A 13,014-nucleotide genomic window follows, 5' to 3' on the forward strand; every position below is an offset into this window, starting at 1 on the left:
ATGCATTCCTTTATTGTGGCTCTGACATTTGTCGTTGCTGGAACGGCACTCCCCCAGACTGGAGGGACATGCAACTCCGGCAGCCTCCAGTGCTGCAACTCCGTACAATCGTCTTCTTCAGATAATTCCGGCACTCTCCTCTCCGGCCTCGTGCCGGTCAACCTCCAAGGTCTGACCGGCCCGGTTGGGCTCGATTGTAAGTCTCCATGCAACAGGACAAGTCTCTTATAAGCGTGCGTGCTCTGAGTAGTTTGGCTTCTTAGGTTCGCCCATCAATGTTCTAGGCATTGGCAGCTCAGGCTGCAACCAGCAAACGGCGTGCTGCAGCGGCGATACCTACGTAGGTGTCCCCATGTCATCAGAACTCGTGTGCATGGGCTCTCTAATGCGACGTCTTGGATAGGGAACCGTCACTCTCGCCTGTAACCCGATCAACCTCAACCTGTAGAGGCCAAGGGGAGGGGGGGTTACAGCGGAAAGCAGCTATTGGCGGAGGCAATGCTTGGAGCGAGGGACAAAGATGAAGGCTTTCAGCTCCGCTACATGTAGATAGCGAGGGCCGGTCAACATCTCTGTAGCACTCAGCTCGTCTTGCCACCGGTTACGACGGTACCATAACTTACACAGCAAAACCACCACGCAAATTGTCAGATCATGAGCACTCTTGTCGCCGCAACGCCCGCCCAGGGTATCACAGATAATGCGCCAAGTCAATGCCCCCTCCAGCCTCCATCAGCGGAAACAGATTCAGCGCCGAGGCCCCGTCCCCCTCGCCGCCAGGCCCAAATGTCGCCTCGTTCCAGTAGTTGCCGTCGGGCGTCTGCATCAGACTTTCCGCCGTGAGACCAAAGAACGAAGATGCCGCGCCGTCGTCGTGCCCGTTCCCATGCGTGTCCATGCCCGCTATCCTCGGGGACCCCACGCCGCTTGGGGGCATCGCACCGTGGGGCTGGAGGAAGGACGCCGCGGCCGAGAGCCTCTGGTCCTGTGCCTCTCGAGCGCTTCTGATGGTACCGCCGCCAGTCAGGCCCATCCCCGGCGACGCGACGCCAGGGCTCCTCCCTGCGAGCGCGCCCGGCGATGATCGTGCGCCTGGCGACGGCGCGACCCCTGATGACGACGGCGGGATCAATCCAAACAGCTGGCTCGAGTTCTCCGTCCTGCGCAGCCGTTCCTGGGCCTCCCGCTGCTCGAGATACTCCCGCGCCGTTTCCAGAAGCGACTGCGCCACGAGCGAGTATTGTACGGCGTGCCCGTCCGCCTTGGCCAGGTGGTCAAGCGCTGCGATCGCGGCGCGGCCGTGCTTCTCGAGAATGCGCCCGAAACCGCCGAGAAGACCCACGCCGAGGACGAGCGACGACGCAAAGAGCCACGAGCTGCAATTCTTTGTGAGTCGTCATGTTACGGTACGTGGGATAGCCGGGGAGGGGGAGGATGGGCACGTACACAATCAAGGGCACTCTCACGTTGAGCATCCCTCGCTCGACCAGGTCTAGGATCGGCTCAACCATTAGGCTCGCGGCGTCGATGCACGCATCTGCCAGCTTGCTCTTCCCCGACGCAAGCGGTGCGGCGCCTTTGGCGGGGCTGTCTGACAGCCGGCGGAAGAGCTCGTACATGAGAAAGGGGCGCGACACCAGCATCACCGAGTAGTAATACGACGCGAGCACTTGACACGCCCCAACGGCCTGCGCCTCTGTTGCCGCCCCTGGTCCGTGGGCCTCCACGTCGCCTTCGGCGTCATGCGCTGGCCGCCCAGCGGCAACTATGTCTTTGAGCCGCTGGAGCCATCGGGTGGACCAGTCGCGCAACTGCCGCGAGATGCCTTCCGTCAGCTGCAGGGAAATCTTCTTGCGCGAGTACACCTCCAACACGATGCACTCCGTGATGAGCAATATCTGCACCGACGCATCCAGTAGCGTCTCCTCGTCGGCCGCTTTGCCCTCACCTGCGACACGGCGATAAGGCACCGTGCAGTCCACATCGGACGTAGCAGGCGGCCGACCCATGGACGTGCTGAGGAAGAGGTCCACGGCGCGCAGGCTTCGCCACAGCTTGTCACGCTGGCGGTGTGCCGCAGGTCCAAACCTTGCATTGACCTCGGTGCGATGCAGACCAATGGAGTAGGCCGCGCGCGCGGAGATGGCGAAGAAGAGGAAGGCGCCGTTGATCTGACACGAGCACAGCATGTAAACCGTGACGAGAGCAAATGCCTGCACGGTGCCGACGCTGAGGTTGGCGCTCAAGGTGGCATTGGCGCAGTCCCGCGCATGCTCGAAGTAGGCGCGCGAGAGGGGCTCGTCGTCGGGGAGCAGCCCGATGGCGAGGACCAGGTAGTTGACCACGGAGCCAAGATCGTCGGCGCGCTGGTGGTGGTTCTGGTAGCGGCCGCGTCCATCGAGGTTGGCCCAAACGAGCAGGTCGTCGAGAAGCCGCCCACCGTCAAACAGGTCGACGAGACCCGTGGTCATGGCATGGTAGTTGGCCACAGCCCGGGGCACGTCCCGGGAACGCACCTCGGGAGGCCCGCGTCCCCGGCCGTCGCCCATCATGGGGTGCCTGTCCCGGCCGGCGCCGTACATACCCGCGGGGGCGTTGTTCTCGAGGACCGAGTAGCGGCTGGACTCGGGCGCAAAGGCATTCTGGCCGACGCGGCTGGTGACGAGCTGCCGGACAGACTGGAAGAAGGACAGGGGCGCGCAGTCGCCGATGAAGATGAGCTTGCCGCGCGAGTCGCACAGCAGGCGGGCCTCGCGCGGCACGTCGGTGTCGTCTTCTCCGGCAGGCGACGTCTCGGTCGAGCGCCGGTGACGTGAAGCTGCCGTGCGCGCTGGCGTCCTCGCTCTGAGCCCGGACCCGTCCTCGTCCTCGGCAGAGCCGTTCCGGTCCCCATTCCGAGAGCTCCGCGTCTCCATCCGGGAAGACAATGGCAATGCAGTTGCTGGCAGCTGCGCCGCAACACCTGTCTCGGAAGCGACAGGGCCATTGCGACGTCGGGATTCCACGTCGGGAGACCTCGACGCCCGCCGCCTCAACGGACTCGACACTGCACCGGCCTCCCCATTTGTCCTTGCCGCCGTCGCTGCCGCCGACGCCCTCGGTCTCCTCTTGCGCTGCGGCGAGTAATGGCACGTGTGAGGCCGATGTCTGCCGGCGCAGTATCCGCAGGGCAGCTTTCCGTCGCACTTGACCTTGCGGGCCTTGCATCCGTCGCAGGCGTTTGCGATGCGGCTCCGGATGTAACGCGGCGGATGATCATCTGCTGCTTCTGCTGCGGCTGCCCCTGCGGCATCCTGTGCGTATGCGTGGCCGCTTCCGCGGGCGTGCGCCTCCGGGTGTTGGTGCGGTGCAGCAGCGCTGGACCCCGTCTCACTGTCGTCCATGCGTGAGTCGGATGTGGCGGCTGCTGCTGCTGCTGCTCGGATGTTTGCCGTGGTGCAGGATGGGGGCGTCCTGGGGCGGCTCGGATGAGATTTTGTAGCGGCGGACGGTACTGTGCGTAGCCTGGGGCGGAAGAACAGTACGGATGTAGGAGTTTGGCGGAGAACCAGGATCCGTTGCTGCGTCTTGGCGGACCCGGCACAGTGCGTCCGTCCTCGCCGTCATTTCCTTCGCGGGAACGGACCGGACGGCCTCCAGAGCCCGGATAGTCACGGCACCAATGCTGAAGAGGAGAGTCGGACAGTTTGTCCAACTCACAAGTGCAACTGCCTCTCAATTGGTAGGTGATGGATGCGGGCGCTCGAAGTGAACTGCAGTATGCGTTGCGCCCTCCATGACACCTGAACAATTCCAGCAACCTACATACGAAGTACACGTAGGCCACAATCTTGATGCCGCCGATTATTGCATCTCCCTACTTCAAGGGTTTCTACGAATTGCCTCGTTTATGGTAACCCGTCGGCCCATTTTCTTACTGTGCAGCTTCCATGCAACGGCATCCATTGTCGTATGTTGGGTAAGGCGACCCCCATAAGCAAACATCGGGAGTCAGTCATGCAGTCCCCCCTTTCCATCGACACCAAGCGGTCAGTCTCAGCACCTTTGTTGTTACACACGCAAACCTCCCGTCAATCCTAGTATCTGCCCCCCTTCTCCGACGGCGAGATCCATCGTCGAACACACACCAGCATGCCCCAAAATGCCCAAACCCAACTCGCCCCAACCGCACACCCAGCGGCCCCCCAAGCCGCACCAAACGCCCACGTCGCCTCGACAATGACCCCCTTCCAAGCGGTGAGAGCGTTAAGGGTCAGGCACATCAAGGACACGAGCACTGCAAAGCTGCAAGCCGCAACGGCCGCAACGCACGCCGCCAGGAACAGCGCGCCGCAGGATAAGATCCCACCGCCAGCACCACCACCACCTTGACGGGCCACCACGACGCCGAGATACAGCTCGACCCCAAGCGCCGCGAGGGCAACCACACAAGCCATCTCCGCCCAGAGTGTAAACTCTTCAAAGACCGAAGCATTACCCGTAAAGTACCCCGGCAGCGTAACCTTTCTCTCCCGCGTCTCCACGGCCCGTTTGAGCGCAACGCCAGCTCCATCCAGCGCTGCTCCCGCCCAGTCAAACGCCAGGCGTGAACACACCCGCGCAGTGCCGTCGCCACTCCGCGGCGTGTAGCAATACCCCCATAAGCTCACGTCGAACAGCACCGGCACGCCGAGGTCCGCGCCCGTGACGTTTGTCGACCTGGCGCCGAGAAACGCGTCGTCCATTCCGGCATGCGCGCTCCGTAGATCGAAGCGCCGCTTTGCGCGACAGACGCCGGTCCAATCGTTGATGAAAGTGGATGATATGGAAAAGTCCGTTGCGTTGACCCGCAATAGAGGCAGGTCTTTGTGCGCGGCGCCTGCGAGGGCTGCGACGAGCATCGCTATGAGGGAGCTGGTGGTGAGGGCTAGTGCTGCCGTCGCGCACGCGAGGCGACCACGACCGGCCATGGCGATGATGTGTCCAGGAGTTTCTAGTACCTGGCTGTCGAGATTTCGGACTGCTGTAATGTCGGCAAAGGCGCCTGATATGGATGAACGCTCTGGCAGTGTGGTGTCAGGTCTAAGCCGCCGATGTACGTCGCCTCTTTCAACCGACAAGCCCGAGACCTGCAAAGAACACACTCTCGACCCATTTAACGACGTACAGTTTGCAAAATACCATACTTGAATGAAGACACCTTTATGATAAGAGTCGCGATCAAATCCAGCTTGCAAGGTGTTCTTTGGCGGTTCGCTGGCAATGTCAAGGTGGCGGCAACCACCACGATAATCCCGGGGCCAGTCGGCCGTTGGTTGAGCCGAGTCGACCGTGAGCATTCGTCTTTCGACAACGTTTCACAATCAGTCAGTTCCACCACTATTACTCACACCAAGGTCGTTTCGGAGACAGTCGGCAACTTCTTGACGGTCTTAACCCGTCGGAATCGTCTATTGTTCCAAGTCCAAGAAACATGGTCTAATCGCCATAAGGTCCGTAACGCCATCGCTTGCTATTCTCTTCTACCCACCAGCGCGACACAAAGGCGCCTTCTTCAGCCCACCGCGCCGCGCGCTTCCCATGTCTCTCCTCGACGTTGCGCAGAAACTCTTTAAACTCAAATCCGACCGTCGGGTGCTTCTCGGCCGGGTCTTCGTCGAGGCTCGTGAACCGCCACTCGACGTTGTCCACCACCGGCACCACCAGCCTCCAGTCGCCGTACGTCGACCGCGCGTCCCGCACGCTGACCATGGCCGAGCCTGGGTTCACTACGGTGAACTGCCAGTCGCCGAGCGTCCCCTCGGGCCCCGTCTTGTTGCCGCTGCGCATTGGCCGCACCATCGACTGCCCCTCGTAGTTGGCCATGAGGTCTCCCGCCGCCTTGCTGGCCGCGTCAGACAGAGAGCCCGTCTCCCGCAGCAGGTCCAGGATCGTTGGGAGCACCTGTAGAGACGACACCGCCGCGTCGACCGTCACAGGCGGCAGTTTCGGGTGCGACATGACGAGGGGTATGTGGTTGCTGATCGAGTTCGGGTTGTAGTATGTCGGAAGCTTGCCGTTCTCGGGCAGCGACAGGCCGTGGTCGCCTGCGAACACGACCAGGGTCTCGTCCGCCACACCCTCCTTTTCCAGCGCACTTAAGATCTTCCCTAACCAACGGTCGTCATAGCCGATCGCATTAACGTAATGTGATAGGTCGTCTAGCCCCCTGCCGAGTGGGACATATTCCTCGTCTGCCGGCATGGCGAAAGGGTGGTGGCTCGTGCTCGTGAGATGCGTTAGAAAGACTCGCTCGTCGTTCTTCTTTGCCGATGCAAAGGCATCACGGATGTAGTCCTCGAGGCAAATTTCCGCCATACCAAAGTAGTTAATATCGGGGAGTTTCACGGGGCCGAACTTGGCTGACGGGCTCTTTAGGTACTCCTTGCCGATGAGGTTCTCCTCGGGATATCCCATTGACGTCATGAGGCTCTCGAGCTTGTCGTAATAAAGAATGACCGATGTCAGATAGGACGGCCGCCATTTGAAAGTAGTAAAATCGCCTTTGCGAGGCCCATCGAGTGCGTTGAAGGCGTCTAGAATTTGAGGTAAGCAGGGCTGGTAGATGTGGTGTCGATATTCGAGATTGAAGTCGGCAACGAGAGGCGTGATCCCACAGAGCGTGCCGGCTATGCTCTTTATGGTATATGTCGAGGTAGAATATGCGTTGTTGAAGTTGATTCCACCGCGTGGCTTCTTGTCCTTCTCCTCGCGCGCAAATCCGTCGTCGTAGTCGCCGGTTAAGGAATTCGCCGTGGGGCTTAAGCTTGCGAGCCTGCGCTGCGCCCTCTCGGGCAGTGTCTTGTTCTCAAACGAGTCCTCCAAGCGCTTCCAGATAAAGCCGTCCTTCTTGATGGGAAAGACGTCCTTTCTCGTGCTCTCCAGCATGATGACCATTACATGTCGTATCGGCACATCACCGAGCTTGCCTCGCAGCTCCTCCAAAAGCTCTTCGTCGAGATTCGAAACCTTGAGCGGGTCCGATGCCGCGTTGTAGTGCCTCTTGCCTGTAGTCCAGTCCTCAAACCCCGGAACAGGAGCCTGTTGGGGCAGCCAGGACAAGGGCACCGGCTCTGCCAGGGCGGTTCGGTTGTCCCACTCGTGGCCGATGCCGGAGCCGTACACAGGAACGATCTTGTCGAGATTCGGAGACGAGTTCTTGAAATCGACAAATGGAAGCAGAGCGGGTGTCCACGACATGAACGTCAGGGCACTCTCGTGCGGCCGCAGGATCAGGAGAATAACCTGCGCCAAGAACGCGCCGCCAACAAGCGCATACAGCACTATCCGCCAGATGAGCGGCCACGGCCACGTCCTCATGTTGCTCTTTACGCAGTCCCTGGACCCGTCGCGAGTTTTGTCGTCGATCTTGCCGCCTTCGATATCCTGCTGCGGCAGCTGAGAGTACATCGTTGTCTGCCACGGCGCCAGCAATTTGTGGTACGTAAATGGCAACTTGAAAATGTCAGTAGCAAAGCCAGCAAGACCGTATGCGACGTCCTGAAAAGCCCATGCCACAATCGCAAAGGCGAGCATGACCAGTAGCAAGGACACGACGCCGGTGAGCAGCAGAGCGCGAGAGGCGGCATCGCCCGCGAAGCCGACATTGCGCCAGTGAATCTCGGACCCGGCCGCGACGAAGAAGGAGACGTTTATAGTCGACAACGTAGCGACGTATGCAACGACAACGGCAGCGAGAACCGTAGCGAGGAAACGTAACCATGCTGCAGCAGCAAGTAGGGCGCCGTCCAGAAGCAGGCGTATAAAGACCAGCAAGGCCATGTCCTGCGCAAAAAAGGAATAGCCCCAGCCGACGAGATGGACGGTCGGCAGGGCGGAGTGATGCGCGTAGATGTGGACCGACTTTGCGGCCAGGACGGATACTGCCGCAAAGGAGAAGACGAAGCGTCGACCGGCAAAGCGTCCGGCGACGGCGACGAAGAGGCGGCGCAGGCCAAACAACCGGCACGCAAAGCCGCGGGCAAGGCAGCGCGCTGGCGGCGACGCCTGGCGACTGCGGTTGTCGTGATCCATGGCAGGCTGGCTCGCGGCCTTGGGGAGGGAGACAAAGAGGAGTCGTGATGCTTCTCCGAGCGGATTACATGGCCAGCTGGAACTGACACGACCCGCAGACACGACGGCGCAAAGCAACGACACCAAGCCGCTCACCGAAAGGAAGGAGAAAGGATGGTGAAGAAGAGAAGAGAGAACCAGGTGTCAATGGAACGAAAAGAAGCAAAGACGGAAAGGAGTGGACGGGCCGGGAAGAAGCGCCATTCAACGGTGCTCAAGCCAGGTCACAGAGCAAGGAACGATGGCAGGCACGGCGGCCATGCCCGGTGGATAATAACGTTACTTGGTAGGCAGGCGGAGCCGATAGACCTCATCCACCATGGGTTGGAAGGAGGCGTCGAACTCAGGCACCGCCTTGGCTGGCGCTCTGGCGACCAACATCGAGGACCAACACCATGCAGCCCAGGGGCGGGAGCCAGCCGGCGTGGGGCTGCATGGCGGCGGGCGTGGGGACTGGGCAGATGGCCTGGGGGGACTCGTACAGATGTCATGGGTATTGCGTGCCCCGGGCGGGTGTCGATGGTTGTTGAGGCACTCGTTCGCGTGCCCTGCCCTGTCGGGATTAAATCGCAACGTGATGGAGGGAGCCCGGTGGAGAGGGTGGTGGAGGACATGGTGGAGGAGATTCATGGTGGAGGAAACGGTGGAGGCGCGGTGGACAGGAGCAGACGAGATTGTCGCCGCGTCGAATGCCATGCATAGGCTAATGTTATGGACACATGCGCGACATGTCCGCCTTACTCGCGCGGATGTGCCGACGAGCCAACGTCCGCCTCCATTGTCGACCGAGGATGCGAGGGGGACGGAGCAGTAGAACGAGCGTATGAAAGCCAGCTTCATGGGCGTGCGCAAATCGTGATCTCGCGTGATCGAAAAGGCCGATCCAACATGTTGCCCCGGAGGACCGCCAGCACGGGCGTCACAGGGTGTCCTGCCCGCCCGCAAAGAGGTAGGAACCCCTTCAAGGTGATGGGTGGATGTGCGGGAGAATGGAAATTGGAGAGGCAGCCTGGCAAGGTGTGATGTCAAAACTCAAAAACGGACCCGGCACATGCATCGATGGATGTCTACAACGGCACTTGATTGGCGGGGTCGCGCCCGGGGGCGGCAGGTGGCGCCTAGCGGCCCACGTGCGGGGAGCCGCAGCGCGCGACGGACGCCTGTGGCCCAGCCCAGTCTTGCCAGCGCTCTTTCCAGTGCTCTTCCCGTCCACCTCATGCAGTGGATGGCGGCCAAGCGGTGCGTCGCAGTGGCCGCCAATGCAGGCACCACCGTCTGCACTGCGGGAACCTGGAACAGCCCCACGGCGGGTCAGGCACTGCTGGGCACTGCACTGCACCGCGCTGCAGCAGGCCTTCGATGTGCCATCCCACCCCGCCTAAGGTATCCATCCAACCTGAAATGGAACCTGGAAGGTTGCGCCGGTGGCGGCCTCACAGGCGCGGCATCCTGCCTTGCCCTGCCCTGCCCTGGTTCCAGCCCGTCTGGACGGCCCGCCTAGATATGCCAGGCCCGTCCGCCAGCCCTCTTTCCATCCGCTCCATTCAGCTACGTATTCATCATGGACCTCAATTGGCATTCATGCCCGCCCAACCGGCCAGCGGGAGAGGGTCGAGTCCACCTTGGGGGCGTCCAGCCCTTCCAGTTCCAGCCGCCTCCCCCCCCACGACCCCCAACTCGCGCGCTGAACGTTGCGTGATTTCAACACCATCCACCACCCCCAGGCACAACCTGCAACCTCAATGCGACCCGCCATGACACAGGCGGCGCAGTCGATCACTCGCCGTCGCAGAAGCGCGGATCGCTCACCGCAGCGTTAGCGTCCTTGGCGCCGTTTAAGCATTATTCTTGGCTTTCGGTGGCACGCGCGAGGGCTCGGGTTGTAACTTATCTGAACCTCCCAGCGCGAGTCCCAAGGTCTCCATGCTCCCGTCGGCAGATACCCCAAACGCTACGAAGCTTCTAGCCCTTCACGTCCCCCAGCAAGTTGGCTTTCCCTTGCTCCCCGTTCGGAGTGCATCTAAACGCTATTTACGTGGCACGGGAAGAGTGCTATCTTTTGCCATGTTTCAATTCCCCGGCAACTCTCCCGTGCTCCCGCGCGTTCCCTCGCGGCTGAGAAGTTACAATGCCGTGCCGCAGGGTCTCAGCCGAGGCTCTCGCCAGGCGAGATGACGAGCCAGACAACATGACCCTTCTGGTCTCGGCATCCTTGCCGCGGGTCTCACAACGTCACTGCAGCTTTTCAATAGCCCGCCTCAGCCTTTCTCAGCCCCTCTCCTCTCCCTATTCTCATTTACACGAGTAAGACGCCGGCTCAGGTCCGTCGGCAAACGCGCTCACAAAGTTCCCTGGGCCGTTGGTGAGCATGGGAGCATCGATACCGCCAAGACCTCTTCTAGCATGTCCAAGCAGCACGACCAAGGTTGCCGGTCGGAGCCTCGTGACCAGAGCAGGTGACAATGACGGCCCTTGTTGCGACCTGTCGGGTTACCCGAACCCACCATGGATCGGATCCGCCCGGCTCATAAGAAGATCCCAGCCGCATCGTCTCAACGGCTTGCCCGCCTCACTACACCCGGAAGCTTAACGGCGACGATGGCATGGCCGTGGTCTTGGCCATTTTCGAACCATTCAGTGATGGACCCGGCCAGTAGCCTTGTCACTTTGCATTTTGGCCATGAAGGGTCCCGGAGAGACCGCTGGGTATCGCATGTTTTTTTTTTCTTGTGCAGCTCTGCCTGCTCTCCCATATCTCAGCACGCGCCGCACGCTGTGACGTGCATCAACGGCTGGCACCCGCAACGGCCGGCCAACTGACCTGTCAAGCTGTATCTTGATGGAACAAAGCCACGCCATTTCGGCAGCCTTCCGATCACCGCTCGTGTAGGCTAAGGTCTCCCACGGACTCAGTGCAGACCGGCTCCCGGGTGCTTGCCCTCGACGATGAACCGACTGTGCGCAAAGGGCCCAAGCGGGTCCCAGTCCAAGTCCAAATCGAATGGTGCCGTCCATGACACGGTGTCGGCATGGGACGGTGATGCGCCCTGGGACGGCGCGTTGTGGTGGCCTGTCCGCCCTCAATGCCGCGTGAAGCCTGCCCCCTTGGGCTTTCCCTCTACTTTCTCGGTGTGAAGGGTCGTCTTCCCGACTTCCTAGGCTGTGAAGTAGGCATGGAATCTCGAGTGTTTGAAAAGGAGGTATTCTCGTCGCGGCCGTCTCCGTCTACTGTGCTGTCCGCGTCTCCGGGCCTAGCCGGCCGCGGTCCCTGATAGACGCCTCGCACTTAGTCCACCGAAAAGATTATCAATGGCCTTTGGACACGTCGGCGACTTGGTCGATAGCCCGGAACGGCCTTATCAAGCTCAGGTGACGCCGCGGGCCTTAGTCACGATACCCGAGGACAGAGGGCGCAGACCCCGCGTCGCGCCCACTCGTCCGCCGGCTCGGGCCCGGCTTGGCGCCGCCGACAACGGATCGATGTCCAAACACTTACATAACGTATTAGCACCACGATGCCCACGACTAAACAGACCACCACCACCACCTGCCGCTGCGTTGGATGTGACCGTAGACCTGTCGCTTGGTGTCGAGGGCGCTATTAAAGACCCCTATCCACCCCAGATGCCTTGACCGCCCCGACTTAGGGGTTTCATCGCACTTCAACGCCGCCATGAAGGCCCTCATCCTCAAGACCTTCCCCACCGAGGCCACCGGCCCCGTGGGCGACGCCATGGCCTCGTCCTTTCGGTCGCACATCCTCCGGCTGGAGCCAGACTGCGAGGTAGACACCTGCGGTCTCGCCGACGATGAGGCCGTCCCGGATCCCCTGTCGTACGACCTCGTCGTCTTCACCGGCGGCACGTTTGACTTGCTTTCCCCGGAGCCGCATCCCGCGTGGGTGGCGCGCGCAAGGGGGGTAGTTCAGGCCGTGGCGGGGGATGGCCAAGGGAAGACGAAGCTGCTCGGAATCTGCTGGGGACACCAGGTGATTCACTTGGCTTTGGATGGGCAGCTGGGGGTCCTCGAGGAGGGACCTCGGGTGAGTCCTCAGCAAGCGCGGCTGTATCTAATCGGGTCGCTCACGCATATTTAGATTGGCGTCGAGCAACTGCAGCTCACTCCAGACGGCGCCCAATTCTTTGGAAAAGAGAGCTTGGTGCGTATCTCTCCCTCCCCTCAGCCCGGAGTTCACATCACCCAACTGCGTCAACTAACCTCTCGCCGCCAGCGCCTCCACAAGTTTCACAAGCGGCAGGTCAAGTCTCCAGCAGAAGGATTCGTCGCGCTCGCGCCGGACAACGAGATCCTGTACTCGGCGTCGCACAGGCTCCTGTCCTTCCAGTCGCATCCCGAGCTGTCGTCAGAGATCTCGCAGGGTCTCCTTGACGGCGATACAAAGGGCTTTTACAGGGAAAAGGCGAGGTCCAACCCGAACGTCGTGGTTAGGGACATTCATAGCGAGCATGATGGGGCGTATGTGTGGGCAAAGATACTAGACTGGGTCAGGTCATGATGCGCGCGTCGGGCCTGAAGCGTTCAATAGAAGTACTAATCTTGAATAATGGCATTCCCTGTGGCGCCTGTGCTAGAGCGCGGTTATCCCCTCTCCATAGGCTTCGAGAGAAATGATACGATCCTCCAGTTCCACAATGCTCGACTATATCCGCGAGGCAATGCACGTGTTCCTAACAAAGATAACAGACAAGACCAAGACCCCTGAGACAGCCATGATCACTAGCCTACTCGCCTCAATGCAACACATGCCGCATGCCTGCCAAAGCTCTACTAGCGCGCCTGTCGACGCCCCCCTCCCGTGAGTGCTGCAGCCGTGTCCGAACCTCTCCTTGACACATCCCGGTCCTGCCCCGGCTCCGGCGCCGGAGCGAGTGGATCCCCCCCTTCGCACCGGGCGGCGAAACG

General features: G+C 61.0%; 3 protein-coding genes across 3 annotated transcripts; 1 reads left to right on the plus strand and 2 right to left on the minus strand.

Annotated features, from left to right (window-relative positions):
- Positions 1-691: 691 nt before the first annotated feature.
- On the minus strand, positions 692-2,915 carry PLICBS_009911 (uncharacterized protein; the record flags this gene model as incomplete). The annotated part of the gene is made up of 2 exons (XM_018328072.2): positions 692-1,376; positions 1,447-2,915. 2 exons carry the CDS (start codon positions 2,913-2,915, stop codon positions 692-694), a joined length of 2,154 nt encoding a protein of 717 aa, XP_018173305.2.
- Positions 2,916-5,457: 2,542 nt separating this feature from the next.
- On the minus strand, positions 5,458-8,052 carry PLICBS_009912 (uncharacterized protein; the record flags this gene model as incomplete). The annotated part of the gene is made up of 1 exon (XM_065601748.1): positions 5,458-8,052. The coding sequence occupies one exon, from the start codon at positions 8,050-8,052 to the stop codon at positions 5,458-5,460; it is 2,595 nt and encodes an 864-aa protein (XP_065457820.1).
- Positions 8,053-11,764: 3,712 nt separating this feature from the next.
- PLICBS_009913 (uncharacterized protein) lies at positions 11,765-12,607 on the plus strand (the record flags this gene model as incomplete). Its single annotated transcript, XM_018328071.2, has 3 exons — positions 11,765-12,133; positions 12,188-12,250; positions 12,323-12,607. 3 exons carry the CDS (start codon positions 11,765-11,767, stop codon positions 12,605-12,607), a joined length of 717 nt encoding a protein of 238 aa, XP_018173304.2.
- Positions 12,608-13,014: the final 407 nt, after the last annotated feature.

The sequence above is a fragment of the Purpureocillium lilacinum genome (assembly GCF_023168085.1).
Source record: "Purpureocillium lilacinum CBS 284.36 DNA, scaffold_8, whole genome shotgun sequence".
Lineage (NCBI taxonomy): Eukaryota > Fungi > Ascomycota > Sordariomycetes > Hypocreales > Ophiocordycipitaceae > Purpureocillium > Purpureocillium lilacinum.